This window comes from Centrocercus urophasianus, unplaced genomic scaffold, assembly GCF_019232065.1.
Source record: "Centrocercus urophasianus isolate 14NV4802_14NV808 unplaced genomic scaffold, USGS_Curo_1.0 seq_3, whole genome shotgun sequence".
In the NCBI taxonomy this organism is placed as follows: Eukaryota; Metazoa; Chordata; class Aves; order Galliformes; family Phasianidae; genus Centrocercus; species Centrocercus urophasianus.
Genome location: NW_024884866.1, coordinates 587,315 through 604,261, shown reverse-complemented (window position 1 = coordinate 604,261; position 16,947 = coordinate 587,315). Strand labels below are relative to the sequence as shown.

General features: G+C 39.9%; 1 protein-coding gene across 9 annotated transcripts in view; it reads right to left on the bottom strand.

Annotated features, from left to right (window-relative positions):
* Window positions 1–56: 56 nt before the first annotated feature.
* Window positions 57–16,947, bottom strand: part of WRN (WRN RecQ like helicase) — a 41,878-nt gene continuing 24,987 nt past the window's right edge. For 7 of the 9 annotated variants that reach the window (XM_042828466.1, XM_042828468.1, XM_042828467.1 and 4 more), the window contains 14 exons: window positions 16,402–16,543; window positions 13,060–13,230; window positions 12,888–12,982; window positions 11,528–11,603; window positions 11,282–11,355; window positions 9,706–9,784; window positions 9,313–9,425; window positions 8,299–8,413; window positions 7,068–7,193; window positions 5,253–5,415; window positions 3,994–4,208; window positions 2,658–2,729; window positions 1,840–1,974; window positions 57–389 (listed from right to left, as the gene is read on the bottom strand). In XM_042828466.1, coding sequence (XP_042684400.1) covers window positions 267–389; window positions 1,840–1,974; window positions 2,658–2,729; window positions 3,994–4,208; window positions 5,253–5,415; window positions 7,068–7,193; window positions 8,299–8,413; window positions 9,313–9,425; window positions 9,706–9,784; window positions 11,282–11,355; window positions 11,528–11,603; window positions 12,888–12,982; window positions 13,060–13,230; window positions 16,402–16,543 — 1,699 coding nt within the window. In that variant the 3' untranslated portion in view covers window positions 57–266. Of the gene's footprint in view, window positions 390–811; window positions 1,031–1,839; window positions 1,975–2,657; window positions 2,730–3,993; window positions 4,209–5,252; window positions 5,416–7,067; window positions 7,194–8,298; window positions 8,414–9,312; window positions 9,426–9,705; window positions 9,785–11,281; window positions 11,356–11,527; window positions 11,604–12,887; window positions 12,983–13,059; window positions 13,231–16,401; window positions 16,544–16,947 lie in introns of those variants that run through there. The other 2 variants (XR_006170497.1, XM_042828472.1) reach the window with 2 other exon arrangements.

Below are 16,947 nucleotides of genomic sequence, written 5' to 3'. Positions count from 1 at the left end.
GCCCCGCAGTGGGCAGCGCCGGGTGACGCGCGACCGGTAAAGATGGCGGACGCAGGGGCGGCTGGAGGCTGCTGCCTCGGATTGATTTAATAACGAATTTCACACAGTGAAAAAAAAACACAGAATTGATTTTCTGTTCAAATGCCTCTCGCAAGGGATGAAGAAAAAAAAGGATCAAGCATCACTGCTTCGTGTAAAAGAGCCACTGCTGTAATACACGCAACATTTGTACATGTCTTAGAAAACACTTCATACAAAACTAATCTTCAATTGAAGATGCCTCTCCTTGTATCTGCTTTGGGCTTCTTTGTCTGGGGCACAGGGAGAACAGAGGATGCTGAGGCTCCAAACCATATGGGCACCTTCCTCTTACCAGGGGGCTGGGAGCTCTGCAAAGAGAAAAAGGTAAATAAGAAAACCACATTTCTATATCCAGTTGTAACTTACAGCTCTGTACCTCTACCAGTGGTTGTCAGGAGACACCCATCAACTTAATGAGGGCAGTGGAAGGCTTGTGTCTCCCTCAATTGCAGGGCTTTTTTCAAGCAGCTGACTGTATAAATGAACAGGTGGCAGGGAAACATCAGGCCTGCCATAAAGCACTGGTACACCTCTGCCAGTGCTATCCTCGGGAATTGTACTGAAACAAACCAAAATAATTTTGTCAAAAGAGCAAATGAAGTAACAAGAGTTCTTTTGTGTGACACCGAGGGAGATGTGTTACCAGGCTGAGGTACCCAGGTGTCTGCTTCCCTGATGACTACTAAAGCCCACCTGTGATGCCACAGGTGCATGCTCCTCACCCTCTCACCTGAAAGGGTGTCAGTTCTGCAGACCATGCTGTGCTCTCTGCAACTCCACAGAGCATCTTTCAATGAATGCCACAGAAACAAGGCATGAATTCCAGTAAGAGCACACAGCCATGAGATAAATGGGTTTCCACAATCCATTCAGCCACCAGTTCTTAAATGGAGGGACTGATTTCTGTTGAGATGTTCATCTCTTGGGAAGGAATTGCACCAGGATTGATCTACAGTCAGGAGAAAGACTGCTGAAGAGCCAATAGCAAGAGATATGTACACCACCAAAGCTCCCAGCACAAGCTCAGGTGGAGCAGAAGGTGGGCACAAATCATTACACTGATTCCCTTGGTTCCTGGTTCAGAAAAGTGGACTTAAAACTGATGTTCTGAAAGCTCTCCGAGGCAATAAAATAATGTTCCATTACATTCAGTGTTCTGGTAAGATAGCTGCTGTGTTGTTTCAGAACTATACCTACCTACAAATTTAGTAAAGGACAGGGATAAACCTAACCAGAATAATGGATTTGTGAACACAAAACATGATGCAGACGTCAATTTCCAGTTTGAGGCTGGGAAGTTGAGACATGCTGTACGGCAAGTAATGCTGTTCAGAGCCATACGAGCCATCTTTAGAGAAATGCAGTGTCTGTGCTCATACAGCTTGTTTACATGAATACCACTGCAGAAATCCTTGGTGTGATGAGCAGCAATCGAACACAACCTTGGAGAAGGACCTGAACGTCCCCTTGTGATGTTTGGAAGCACCTGCCACTAGAGGGCTGCCAAGATTTACTAGGGAAAAATTTCCTAAAGCAGGGTTGTTTTCTGTGGAAGTAGTGTACTCAGGCTCATCAAGGGCAAGACAAAAGACACGTTGTTCTGCATCAAGCACGTTACCATGAGAAACTGGCTGACAATTCAGGGTAACGGTTTATGCACAAGAAAGAGCTCAAACAGAAGCTGGGTTTTGCTTTAAGATCAATGCTGAAATCACCACCTCTTTGCTCTGCTCCTGGCAGAGCTACTGGCAACCTCACCTTTGGCTGAGTGTCAGCAAACAGTTCTTTGTCAGTACAGAGCGCTGGTTGGTTCCTGGAGGCCAACTCGATGGGCTCCTTGCGGTCTGTTGTACCCCTGTTACCTGGCTGGGCATCATCTGTGCTCCAGGCAGCCTTTGCATAGGACAGTAACAAAGGAGTCTGTTACATGTATCACAGTATGAGAGCACAAAGTAGATTTTGTGGAAGTAAATTAGTAAATTATAAAAAGGAGTTCCAACACCCTCTCCTTAATAATATCCCTAGCTATTTCTTATCCATTTCACCAAAACAAAATTTGAGCAAGTGAAATGCATTCATTATAAATAAAGCAACTAAAATTTTCACTTGGGCCTTTTTTTTTTTCCCCCCTTTTCTTTTCCCTTCTGGGGAAGAAGACTGTATCCTCTGTCCCAGTGGTTCCAAGAACTCCAAATACTTGTTTGCATGTTTACACCACTGCTGTATTTTACAGGCTGGATGTGGCTCTGAGCAGCCTGGTCTTGTGGTTGGCAGCCCTGCCCACAGCAGAGGGTGAAACTAGATGACCTTTGAGATCCTTTTCAGTTGTGGCTGTTCTATGATTCTATGATTTTCAGACATGATTTTCAAGCTAAGGTGTTAGTTGATAAAGGCGTTATTGAAATCTATTAACCTGTGATTGTTACATCATGCTTGAGCATTACTGATGGAAAAAACTGAAGCTAAGATTTTTGCATCAACCATGCATCTCTGATTCACAATTTCAATCTCACTTAAAGAACCATTAATGGCTAATGGCTACTACATGATTTATTACATTAATAACACCTATTTACCGAAGCTGAGGGCACCACTTGCGGATGGTTTTTTTCATCTCCTTCTTTCAGTGTAGGATTGGTCAAATTATCCTATGAAAGAAATAACATAATGTTAAAAAAAAAAAAAAAAGAAAAAAAAAAGAAAGAAAATAACATCCATTGCTATTTTCAAAAGCTGTTTGCTACAAGGAATTATTAGAGTGAGGATTTCTTCTTAGAAATGAATGAAGTCTATTTTGATTAGTTTTTTGACATTTGCTGTTTGTTCATTTGTACAACATGAATTTGATCTCTATTAGTATGTCCCTGTTACTAGCTCCACAAGCTATCAGTAGCAGGAAAAAAAAGTTACCATAGCTCATACAATTGAATTGTCAGTTCAACTTTGGGAAACAACATAAACATGCTCAGACACTTATTGTAGAAACAAAACAGTACTGAGGGAGGCAAGAAACAATCAGTTTGGCAAGGCACAAAACATTATCTTAGTCCCAAGTTAAAGAAACCATCCCTAACCTCTGTAAGGAACAGATATGAAGTCCTTGTGCATGCAGGCAGCAGAAGGATTTACAGTTTTTTATTTCTTTTTACCAATCCCGCTTGGAGCAACTCAGGGCAGGCTTTTGTATTAAGTGTTGAACTGCAACTTGTGAAGACACTGAGAGGCAACCATGGGGCTGGAAAGGCTGGCCTAGCCTTTTCAAACTGCAGTAGCAAGCTCAGTATTTCCTTCTAGAGGAAATTTCTCCCAGTGACTCAGATTTATAGCATGACACTTTTCTTGTTATTATAGCTACATCCAGTGGCTTGAGCAAGAGAGGGACTCATGAATGTCTTAGAACTTTCTAGACAGAAAGGGATTCAGTTTTCCCAAATTAGGTGGGTGATCAGGTGCCAATAAAGGCAGAACATGGACTGTCTATAAATGGTCTAGCTTATGTAGAGCTTTCATACTGGGCAGAAATTTCAATTTCATATTCTTCTATTATTTCAGCTACTCAAAACTCCTGGATTTTACAGGGAATCTTTTACATTCACTTCTTGAATGGCTGGACAAGAGCAGAAGATGACCATCCCTATTCTGAGCCCATTATTAAGTCAGAGTTATAACGGTATACACAGCAGCAAGACTGATCAGGGGCTGATCTCTTCGCTAGGTCAGCACTTCAGAAGAGGAACCTCTTGGTCAAATACCAGAAGAGAAAAAGACTCTTACTCAGAGCTGAGGAAAAGGGGGACTGGGAAGATGGAGATGCTAAGCAGTATTGCGTACAGCAACAACGAACAGCATTTGGCCTGCTTCTAAAAAGGACAAAACATTTTCACAAAACCAGTTCTATAGATTTTTACTAACCTTTCTTCCACTCCACAACGCTTTGCCCCTGCTCGTTTGGTCTGCTCCTGTCTTTTCCTGCTGTCCGTCTGACAACACCAGCATCCTTTTGGCACCTGAACCATACTTAGATTTACTGCCATCCTTTTTCTCCAACAATGCAATAGCCATCTGGATGAGATACAGTTCAATATTTGCAGGAACAAGTTTTCTGATTTCCTGAATTTTGGTGGTGTCTTGGAAAAAATATATAAATACAATTGATTTTTTTTTAATTGCCCTGCCTCACATTGATCTATTTTACAATATAAGAAAATAGTCAGTTGTTTCTCAGGAAAGGATGAATTAAGGCATAGAAAGCCTAGAAGTCCCATAAGAAACTATATTACGAGTTCACGGGATCAATTCCCAACTCATTCACAGAAACATACCATCTCACATTTAGTGTAAAACATCATAATCACCCTACTCCAGCCTGCCTCTTCTCTCAACCATTTTCTATGGAGATGAAGACTATATACACAGGTTGAATAGCCTCCCATCTTCTGCTGTGCTGGAAAGAACTTGCACTGCAGTATGTTTAAGAAAGTAAAGCTGAGAGTCTGGTTGGGCCTGTAACTGCTGCAAAAAGGACACATAAATCTGTAATGGGACAGGAGTACTGCAAGTGGCAAGTGAGAAGAATTCTGCAATCTAAAGTAATTAAACTCCAAGGATGAGACTGAACTTTCAGTGCCTCATGTGCACAGCCACAAATCTATATGTGGTTGCTTCCAGCTTCTGAACTAGCCCATGGTACCAGATGATGGGGTTAAGATGAACAGCTGTATTTCTTGCACTATCCTGCTTCCTCCTCATAAACAAGTAATTTGCAGACAAGCTTCCCTGCAGAAATTTTACAGCTCTGCTTCAGCATATTGTCCATAAGCCAGTACATATGGAAAGATTCTGCCAGACCGATTTCTTAGCTTGCCTTTCAACTGAGTAAATATATACACTTCTAAGAATGGTGCCTGGATCTTTTCCAGCACAATACAGTCAAATGGAAGCATCTATAGAGCGCTACCTTCTTTTGATCTTTAATGTAGCCTGATTGCCCTATTCTGACAACGTGAAAGGCAAGCAACAACTGTCTTCGCAGTGCTTTGCCTTGCTATAGCCACAAGTCTTCAAAAAAATGATAGGTGCAACCTAAAGCAGTAGCAGAGCTGTGATATTTTTCATTCCCTTCATTAGCATGTCACTACCATGAGAAGCTTCAGACAGACTGTGATGCTCACCTGAGTCAATAGGAGGATTACGGATAATATCAGAAATCGTCTGTTGAACTTCAGGAGTCAAACCTGCTCGCTCCAGATTGACAGGATAGCCAGCTTTCACTGCTTGGAACAAGTGAGTGCCAACCTCAGTAAGAGGAAGAGATCTGGTCTCACTGATAGTCCTCTAGGGAAACAAAGGAAGAGGAAATTAAGGTGGCAGAAGCGCTTGAAATACAACTGAAAGCCTGGCAAGTTCCTGTACCACAAAAATCAACCAGGGATACCAGCACATAGCTAGCTGTGCAACAACTCACAAACACTTCATTTCTTCTAATATTTCTCAAGTTTATTTTCCAGCTCATAAAGAGCATATTTCTCTCAAGACTAATACTTTTCTTAGCACAAGCATGATAAGACCTTAGACTACTTCATACAAAAACAGACTCTTCTGTGGAATGGTGCTGTGTGACCACCTTCAGCCTGCTTTATAGCACGTGTTCCTATGCCACAACTAAACACTGTCCGCTCTCCACCCTCAATAGAAGCTGAATCCCAGCAAATTCTACTACAAAGGAAATGGATGCTTTTTGTCTCATAGTTGAACATCAATACAGCTCCTATTTCGTGAGGTACTCCCTTGACAAAGCCTCAGATGTTTCCTGCTAAGTAGCTGTGATGCACTTGACCTGCTAGTTGTCCACATGATTCACAGAGCCAGAGAAGAACACGTTTAACAGCACTTAAACAAATTTCCATTTCAAGTTTGTTCAATAAGTTATCTGGAAATACTTGCACTGAAAAGAAACATCTGAAACTTACTCCATCTAAACTTGCATATTTCAAGGAGAGACTTCAGACTGGTTACTTCTCTGCCTTTAAAGATCAGGCTTCATGTTTTTATGCTCCATTTATTTCTGTTCTCCACAGATAATACACAAACCATGTATAAAATTATGAAGATTAACGGAAGCAGAGTATCAATTCACCCATCCAGTAACTATACAATTGCTTCTTGCTAATTAGCCCCTGCATGCACTTCAAGCTAGCAACTACCTGACAGGTATTATCCATACTCTCGGAAAGGACAAAATAAAATACAAAACAACTACAATTTTCTACTGCAGAATTACAAAGCAATAAAGGACACTACGTAAAGTGCAGTGTGCTCATCTTTACAGGGCACATGGTACCATATCCGTTTAGGCACACGCCCCATAGCACTTGAACAACTTAGATGCAATTTGACCTTAGCTTTTCTTGGTAACAGGAGACACACCTTTAGAAAGTCTGAATGAGAAAGTCACACTGACACGTAGTCTTACTGCTTTGCACTGAATCTCCATGTGACCTTCACTTTGCAACATTACAGTCTTACACATGGACATGGCACAGCCAGAGGAACAGGGATTTGCTACTTAAAGATGCAACAGAATGAAATTTATCCATGTAGTCATTAGCCTTAAGAACATGACTGGATACAGCTCCATGCTTAGTGTATTTTCCCCACAGGCTTCCTGGTCAGGAAATTCTTCTACATGCCCTTACTGTGTGAACACAAAGATGCAGTGCTAGAGATACAGTGCTGGATGGAACTAGAACTCGTAGCAGAAAAGCACATTGCCCAAAACTACTAAAACGTGCCAATAAAATAACGGCAGAAATTATGCCCCATGTCCTGCCAATCTAAAGATACCACTTCAGAGTTTCACAGCTACCCCTCCCAACACTGGCAAAGGATTTAAAGGGAACTAATGTGCAAATCCCCTACATATTTAGGTAAAATATCAACACTGTTAGTTTTCAAAGAGGAAGAGACCACCGTAGGGAGGAACTTACCAGGGAGAGATTTTTCTCTTGGAACAGGACATAAGTGACATGCTCTGAGGGAGACAGAGCTTTAGTGTTCTTCCAAGGAGATGTCTCTTTCTGATCTGTAGATTCAGATTTGGGGAATATGTCCGTCTGAGTCAGATAAAGAGGAGTAAAAGGATCATATCTCAGTAACAACTAATGAATCACCCTCCTGTTACCCAAGGAAGTAACAGAAATGGAGTCATTCATCACCATGCAGACTGGTTTTGACCACAAAAAAAACAAAGAGAGAATCAGGATGGATACTCATGTACTTCCATCTTAATAAAACAAGTATGAGACTGCCCCAATGAACTCAAGAGGAAAAAGCCAAAAAACATCACGTCAACACAAAACTCAGTTGGTCTTCATTACATATGTAAAATTATGCCATCAGAACCAACTGTGGTATTCCACCTGTTGTTTTTGTATGGGAAATTCCTCCACGTATTTTCAACTTAAGCTTAACAAAGATTTATTGAAAAACAGGAATGGCTTCAATCCCCACACCTAGGTCCATTAGCTTTCTCTTAAAGAGAAATATGACTTGAAGTTTAACGCACTGAGGAATTTCTCAGTCATGGCAGAAGTAGCATAACTGCTCTACTTGCTTTCTAGACATTCTTATCCCAGTATCTACAGATTTATTTGGAAATTCACCCCCTTAAACTGCTGCATATCACCTCCAATCCTGTGCTCCACAGTCCCTCTCTGGTAGTACCTCTTACTGTTATGAGGGCAAGACTGATGAAGAGCTACTTCACAGGAAATCTCAGAAGTAAATCAACAGTGTTGACAAAAGTCAGGCATTGGACTTCTACTATGTGCTGAAGAAAAGCTAACAGAAACAGAGAGTCCTTCCATCAACATCTACTGAAGCAATAACCTGACTGGGGCCATTCCCTATATCCTTGGTCTCCAAACCCATACCATAATTAACTAGTTACAAGCTATTAATAATATGGCACCATCAACCTGGTTAGACAGGTGGTCTTTACAAATATGCCTAACACCACCAATCCATAACATCAGCCACGTCCTGATGTCATTACTGTGTAACACATCTGGATTTGAAAGGCCTATACATAAGCAAGGTTGCCTGGATGGGAAAACTTAATAAGGACAAACACCGAAGGAGGAATCCAACAGCTGCAAATCAAATTATGACCCCTTAGGGTTCCTGCGTGCTAGAAGACACTTAAAAAATAAGCCATACCTGCAAACTGTTCGCTTGGCAGAAGTCCTTTATCTCAGCCAGGAGAAGGCCCAGCATTGTCGATTTGGCTTCAGATACACCATCAATTCTTTTCACATTCTCAACAGTTGTAGGCCTGATCCAAGATAAACAATTATAGGCATGGATACGTCCTATACTGATGCTTTGAATCATGAAGTGTCTCAGGGACACACACTTGGACTACAGATTTATCAGTCACTACTTGAAAATCTCATTAATGTACTATCATCTCTGGTATTAAATTCTCTGCCTGGACTTCTGTATCTCGAAGCTCGACTACAACAAAAATTTCAAATACCCTATTAATACTTCAGTGTGTGTTAACTGCATTCATTATTTGTTTGCTATTTCCTCCTGAAAGCATATAAGCCTAGAGATATTCCATGAAAGAACATACACATTCCAAGTACTCCTCTTATCTAATGCTGCATAGCAGCTCAGGAAGGCTCTTCAGATGCATTAAATACTGATCTGCGCTACGATATCCTCTCTTAAAATCAAATAACTCTTTTTTTTTGCCTCTCAGTAGTTGAGAGCAACACTAAATTTTTATTATTTTTCTGTGCTACAAACCTATCCATATAAGGGACAGTTCCTGACCTGTATTAACCCTTACCAGCATGTGGGCATAGTAAAATAACTAGAACACATTGAAGAGAAGTTGGGAAGCTAAGAATTGGAGGAAATGCACTTTTTCCTCCCTGACTGTCAAGCTGACAGGAGGTTTGGTTAAGGAGACACATGCAAAGTGGGCATTTTATTTAAAAACAAACAAACAACACTAGAATGAAGACACAAGTCTGATATATGCAGCTTTCTAACTTACATTACTAAGTACTCTACAAGGTACTATAACAAATTAAATTGATCAGGAAAAATGCTACTGCTTTACAAATGAGACATGCTACCCAACAAAAGCAGAAAGAAAATGTGACTTTGCTTGTGACTTTTTTTTCCCTGAGTTTTTGTAATATGTATGTGTGCTGGCTTTACCTCGTTCGGGCCATCTCCACCAGGATCTTATTGGTTGCCAAGACAGCAGGAGGAATTACTTTCTCATTAGCTACCTTCTGTCTAGCAGTCAGCAACTTGCCATAGAGAGCAGTCTGTGAAGAAGAGCCAAATTCTCATGAAGAGGCTTTAAATCAAGCACGTAGAAATGATTCAAATCAAGCTGAAAAATTATGACTTCTCTCATCTTTCCACTAATGCACAAAAAATCCTGCAACCCTTTAAGAACTTCACATTGAAATGCTCTTTCAGGACTCCTACTCACAACATCTGTGTAATGTTAAAGAGCTGCCCAAGACAGCTGCTCCAATACTGCAGAACTGTGCTCTACAGGTTGACTGCAGTTCCCAGATACCCTCTCTTTTCAAGACTTACCTCTAGTTCATTTTCTTGGGATGAAACAACAGGCACTTGGGACCTCAAAGGTGATTTCACTGGTGAGCGCTCTGTGGGACTGAGGAGAGTCACGTATAAAGTCAGCACTTGTGTCCAATCAATTTATTCACAAACTTTGTATAATATTTAAGTGAGCAGCAGCTCTATTTGTTTTGCTTTTTTTCTTGTGTTCTGAGGTTTTTTTTTGCCTGTATTTGATAGTGCAGTCAGATTTTGGCCAGCATCTCACGCTGGCAGCAGCACTGACATGAGACTCGATCTGACAGGAGCAGAAATAGTAGTATCACATAGCCAAATTCATGAAAAATTCCTCTGTGAATAGTTCTATAACTTAAAAATAGCCTCTTGCTGTTAAAAAAAAAACTCAGATAAACACTGCCATTTTGTGAACAAACCACCTGTATCACTGCCTGCATCTGGATGGTTGTACTGTTAAGAAAAAGTATTCTTAGAAGCACTTGTCCATTCCTGATGGTATTCTGACAGCATCCACAAGAAACATCTTGCATTTCTACCCGTGGCCACTAACGTGGATTTTTGCCAAAAAGAGCTAATCACTTTAAAAGCATCAGTGACAAAGGCACAGCTGCTGTGCTGTAAGCAGTTAGCTGATGTTACCTCTAGGCATGTCTGCATAGAAAGAACATCACAGCGACCAGCCTAAAGGCTCACGTGCTAAGGACATTTTACCTCTAATTAGGCTGCCATCATCATACTGCAATATCTGCAGGCAAACTAGAATAAGTATCTCCTCCTTGTTTTGCCAAGCAAAGTACAAAATAACTCCTTTTTAGACTGTAGCTGTCCCTAAAATGATTTTTCTCCATACAGCTACAGTGGCAATTTTTCAGCTTAAGTGACTTCTGGTTTTCCTGTCTTTTGCAAGCATCAGGACACTTGTTGGAAAGAAGAATGGAACTTTTCAGAAATGCAAGATGGGTTTAAACCTGAAGCTACACACAGTCGTGGAAAACAAATTACTTTTCCTGCTTTTGCAAAAGCTTGTTTTATTTCTTTTGACCTCAAGGAACCTGGGTTTGTCTCAGTCTCCTCCACATCAGCGCGAAAAAGACAGAAACCTCAACACTCGCAATAACTGCATGGGACATACATTCAGTTTTGCCATCTTTAAGATGCAGTCACAGCTTGCTAACTTTTTGGCTTAATTATATTTAACTGAAAACTATTGTTCTTAATTTCTTATTTAAATCATAATTAAAAATCCATTACAGTTTCAGCCATCACATAGAAAACATTGACTGGAAAAAAAAAAAAAAAATGGCCACATTAAAAGTACCCAGTATAAAGTTACTCCATTTTTAATAACATTTTCTTAATTTTATTCCTACTGCTTTTCAAGCCAGTTAGCAAGTTTGCACTTTTACAGTTCACAAAACTTGCTCTACAAGTTTAAAATCTTCTTTTTTTACTTTATTTTCTTTAAATACTAATTACTTACAATCAAACATTTTTATGGTCTGTTCAAAGTGGAATACTGGTTTGAAGAACTGCATTACCAACAGTATCAGTACTACTAAATCTTGGAAGAGCATACCTGTTAACTATGGTATTGCTTTTTGGAAGAGTTCCAGCTTTTTTCTCATAGGCAAACATTTCATACAAGGACATCTATAAAAAAACCACGAGAATGAGAGAAATGAATGCTAATTTAATGCTATTTTCCAGTGATGCTGCCGTAAGCAGGAAAACATACATTTGTGACACCATGACATACTTGCAAGGTTTTTAATACAAACAAGGAAGGGCCAAAGAACACAAGAGTAGCTGTACACATACAGACCTGCTTAACTGGGGACTGCTTTGTTCCTTTCATGTCTGGGGAGCGCTGCATTGAGACCGCAGGTGAAGGTCTGCTTCTGTAATGAAACAGAATTCCTTTTCACTTGAATTGACTGAATCATTTGTTAATTTTTTGTACACAGCCGTGTCACTGTACACTTTACTAAGCAAACTAAGTAGAACTTTGTGTAAGGCTACTTTGGGCAAATAACAATTTTATTTTTGTTTTAAGTTATTAAATACACTTTTTTTTCCCCTCCTTTTTTAAACAGAGAACACTGAGGACCCCAAAGTTTGCTAAAAATAGAATAATGCTAAAGAGGAACATAGAATTTTGTCATATAGAAAAAAACAGGGATATTTTTATGAGAAATCAAAGTTCTGTGACTAAAATGTCTTCATAAGAATCTATTTTTAAGATTCTTCATCTAGAGAAAACAAGTATCAACTTCCCAGCCTGCACTGAGTGCAATTTTTGCCACTTCCTATTTAGAAATAAACAAGGTATTTTTTCTTCTAGAAGGCACAAAGACAGCAACTAAAAAATGTCACAACAGAAACAAGAGGGAAGGCAAAAGAAAACTGGCACTTACATTTTGCATTACTGAAAAATAAATAATTACAATTGAGACATTTGAGAAGGTGTCCAGCACTGAAGAACTCTGTTCCAACACTACTTATTGCTATAGCAAAGCCTCCAGTTCTTCATCTTTCACTTCAAAAAGAGTTGGCCTGAGCCCATGTTTGCAAAGACCAACAGAACACTGCTTATGAAGTACAGCTGGAAGTGGAGGATGGCAAGCAAAGCTTCACTTGCCATTTCCTTAAAGTAATTTACTCTGGTGGCAAGTCAGCTGACCACCACTGAAAAAGAAAAACAACCTCACCACTTTTGCAGATTTATTCACCAAGAGCTGAAGAACTTAAGATTTCACAGAAGTAGCTACACAGAAAACCATCACACATTTGTGTTGAATCAATTCTTTTTTCAACACAGGCATGTAGCACATAGACTGAGAACGTGAAACCGAAAAGCTAAATTTTATGAAAATGTAGGTCAAGTGCAAAACTGGGAAAAAAAATGTTAGCTGCTCTAGTTAAAGACCAATTCAATTATGTAACACAGCAGCAAAAAAAAAAAAAAGTAAATCTTGCTCTAATATTTCCTGCCTTCAGCATATCTTCCAATTTCTTTTTTGTTTTTTTTCAGCAGTAAAATAGTACCAAAGGGAAAGGCTTGGCTGCTAAGTCCAGTGCAGCAATCTCTTGTCCAATCTGCCACTTCCAGAACTAGCCCTCAGGGACTAATAACCTAGATGATAAAAATAGAGTGCTTAAGAGGAAACATACACTATAATTACCTTCGAGGAGTTCTCTGTAGGTTTAAGTCTTCGTTGGACTGTAACAGAAGACTTGGATTTGAGGCAGATTCAGCTTTCAAAAGCCAATTTCTACCCTGTAAGGAAAAGACAGTATGGCTTAGCTATAGATTACTCAGAAGCCTGTGATGGGTAGACTCACACCAAGAAGTACCTTCTGGGTGAGCCCACATGTTGTTGCGAACTTGCTGCGCCCAGGGACTTCTCTGAGGAATCCTTCCATTATCAGCTGCTGGCTGAGTGATTTCCACCAGTTCTCTGTCCAGTCTTTTCCACTACCATACAGAGGGTGTTTCCTGTATCTGTCTGGCAGACGCTGAGAATTCTGAAATTGAGAGAAACTGTCAGGTTTCTCCAGTCCTTTCGGAAGGAAGTTCTCAATATACCCTGCAAGATTATCATGAGATACGAGGAACAAGTCCCCAAGAACATAAACTTACTAGAAGAACTTCTCTGCAAAGTCACAAGCCAAAAAAAATTTAATTCAACTATACACAGTAACCACAACAACCATACTTAAAACAACTCGATGAGCATAAACCATGCTTATCACCTCGTTCAATGCCACTTAAGGAATGATTTCACCTTTGCTAATGTAATCCATTTTCGTGCTGTGAAAACATTATGACTTCAAATGACAAACTACACTGATACGACAGAACTATAAAACTGCGTCTGCACATAAAGTTACACGACAGGACAAGGGTGCAGAAACAGCAACAAGCTGACTGCAAATGCTTGCTCTACTGCTCCTCCTCTTCAGCTGCCTGTTACAATGTTCGGGCATTCACTTCAACATTTCTTTTTGTTTGGAATGGTTGCTGGTTTCACCATCTCTTATCAATGGTTGAGACTAGAAAAACGCCCCACAATTAGGTCCTTTCTCATCCCCCAGCCTCAACGTCCAAAGGGACCACAGAGAGTTTAAACCCCTTCTATCCAACGGGAAACTTCCCATGAACCTGACAAGTTCAGAACATTTCTGACACAGGGAAGTAACAGGGGCCCAAGTGATATAAAGTGAAAACCACTTAGAGGAAAAGAAGTCTCAGTTTACCACTGGTGTATGAAAGCAAAAGGAAGATGTGCCTCAGACTGTCATTTGCCCATGTGCTGAACATCCCAACCACAGAGAGAGCCAATATGCAATTTTTTTGAATTACAAACACATATGCATATGCAGTACATGTGCTCTAGTATATACACAGGTTGCTCCAAAAGTAATGCCACCTATTTATTTCCATAGAAACAACAACAAAGAGCGTTACAACACTTTCATAAAGCAAGTTCTCAACTATAAAATGCTATTTCTCAACATGGTCACCACCATTTTCTATACACTTCTGCCAGCAATGAACAAAAGCCTGCACGGTGCAATGGTCAGCACAGGGAGGCCTGCTGAGCTCCATGATATCCTCAGGGCTCACAGGGAAGAGACAAACAAGCAATTCCTACTCAGCTCATGAGGAGCAGCAGGAAGAGGTTCTTGATTCAGCCTTCAGCACCCAGGGAATGGCAGCCACATGGAAGGGGGCACAGCTTACTGCTTAATGGCCCTTGGGCACCAAGTCCTGACTCTGAATTGAAGTGAGTCACCTCTCCAGGAAGCAATAAAAGCCAAGTTTTACAACCTCACATCTAGACAGACCTCATTCAACTCTTCACATGAATTATCTGAAAGCATAGCAACATTCCTTTCAGTTTTGCAGTTACATTATTTACTCCAGTAGCTGCACATTTTCAGAATATGGGTTTAACTCTGAGAGCGAGTTCAACTCTGGATATCTCTATAAAAGGAGTAAGATGCAACACACTAAACTTTCCAGCTATATTCGGGATGAGCAATGTCATGTCATTTTGGCTTTTGACAGCCAGTCCTATGCCAAACCTACAATTTCAACTGTTTAGAAATTATTACAATTACTACTTAAAGTCATTGGCAAACTATCTCTAAATTATTAACAATCTCTATTATTAATAATAAAACCATTGTTGACATAGCTATAAATTCACATGTTGGCTGATAAAAGGAGCTCAGTTGTTAACATCATATTCTTCTTGGTTTAGCAGGTTAGTGTAATATTTCTGCCAATGCAGCTCTAATTTCAGGTTTCCCAGAGGACCTTATTCACTTTATGGCCTGACTCAGCTTTCAAATATGAAGCAGGTCCCTCCCATGGTCTACCTCAAGTCTGTTGGAGGCCACCCAGACTTGCTTGTTGTAAAAAGATACCATTAACTTCTTTGAAAGCATCACTTTTCCATCACCTACATAAATTTTTGAAGCAATACACCACTCATCTTCAGACAGAAATAGCATGTATAATTTACAGAGATACTGGTGGATTATTTCACACATTTGTTCTAGACAAGGACAAACTGAAGCAAAAAGCAAAGAAAAACACCATTTTTAAAGGGTACGTTAGTCCAGAGAAAAGTGTTCTCATAAGCAGTAAGAATTTATTCCACATTAGCAGTGCAAGCTTGGCATGATTAACAATTCTCCCAATAACATCTAGCAAATAAATTATTCAAACTACTTTAAGATCTACAATGATGTATTTTCACTCTAAGCACATTTGTGTGACAATTAGCAGATTTCGTACACAAAGAAAGCATGACATCATTCACCAAGTTTATCAAGCACTGCAACAATTTTTTTTTTCCAGACTGTAAACATTTGAACTGATTTTGTTCTTACTCTGTGTTTTCTCTCTGGTGCATTTTTCCTCAGTATTCCAAATGCTTTGCATGTGAAGACGGGCATAAATCATTTACACTCATCTTAATATGCTACTCCCTGTCTCACCACTCCAAGTCAGTCAGCAGAACAAAGCAGAAAACAAATCATCATGATCTTTCTTTAAGTCAATGGACTACCAAGCAGAGACCTGTTTGTTCTCAGTTCTAGAAAGGCTATTCCTTCCACGACAATGGAAATGATGAATTTTCACTGAGAAGTCACTTAATTGCCTTTGCAAAGACATCAGATTTGCCATAAAGAATTTAAGAGCTCAAGATTTTCAGAAAGAGCTTCAGAACCTCTGCCACTGCTTGGGTTAATATACAACTGTTGATAAAGTAACCCACGAAACACGCATAGGTAACATATCACACATTTCTAAGCTGAGATCTTGGGCCATGTAACAGGCTGAATATTACACCTTTTAGAAAAGCAGAGCTATGAGAAGAACAGCTCAGTGGCAGAAGCCGTTCCTTTGTTGTACCTACACAAAGGTTAAGTTCAGCATGCTTCAGAGATTCACTCTATTTATTGACGTTGCATTTAAAGGCAACAATCTAGTTTGTTGCATGAGAAGTGCTGCTGCAGAAGAGCTTCAGGAAATCTATCCTACCTCTCCACAGTTACATAGCTCTCTAAGAAAAAGGTACTAAAATACACATGCATATCAATGTCTTGTCTATTAATAAAGAGGGTAGGACATGCTAGTGATCCCTCTTCTCTCAGAGGGCAAACAATTCTTGTGTCACTTACAGAACCTCGGAGAAACAAAATGGGGACTCTAGTTCCAAACTTCTCTTCCAGGGCGCTTACTGCAGAAAGCAGCTGATATGCTTGCTTTCCAAAGTCCTGTAAACCACCTTCTGAATCACCGGAGTTTGCCAAACAATTAGTTCTGAAAGGCACAAAGAAAACTAAATTAAGCATAAACAAACCAAGCCTCCTCTTCGTCAAGCACTGTCTACTAAGTAGTAACTAAATAAAATACACATCTTGAGTTACATTTAAAGGCATCATTAATTGCTTATATAGGTGTAAAGAACTAGAACTGAAAGTGTGAGACCAAGCAAGATCAAAGTCATGTGTGATTAGGACAGCTGCACAACCAAACACTGAACAGTTTTTTAATACCTGCTATGACAGAATATCATCTCACTCATCTTCTGGCTTTAGTATTTGAATGTATGGACAAGTCTTTGGCATAAAACTTTTGTTTGTTTGTTTTAGCTGCACATAGTAGCCAAGAGGTTGCTTCTTACTTTCCAGTAAACACAAAGTGAAAACAACAGATGTAAAAAG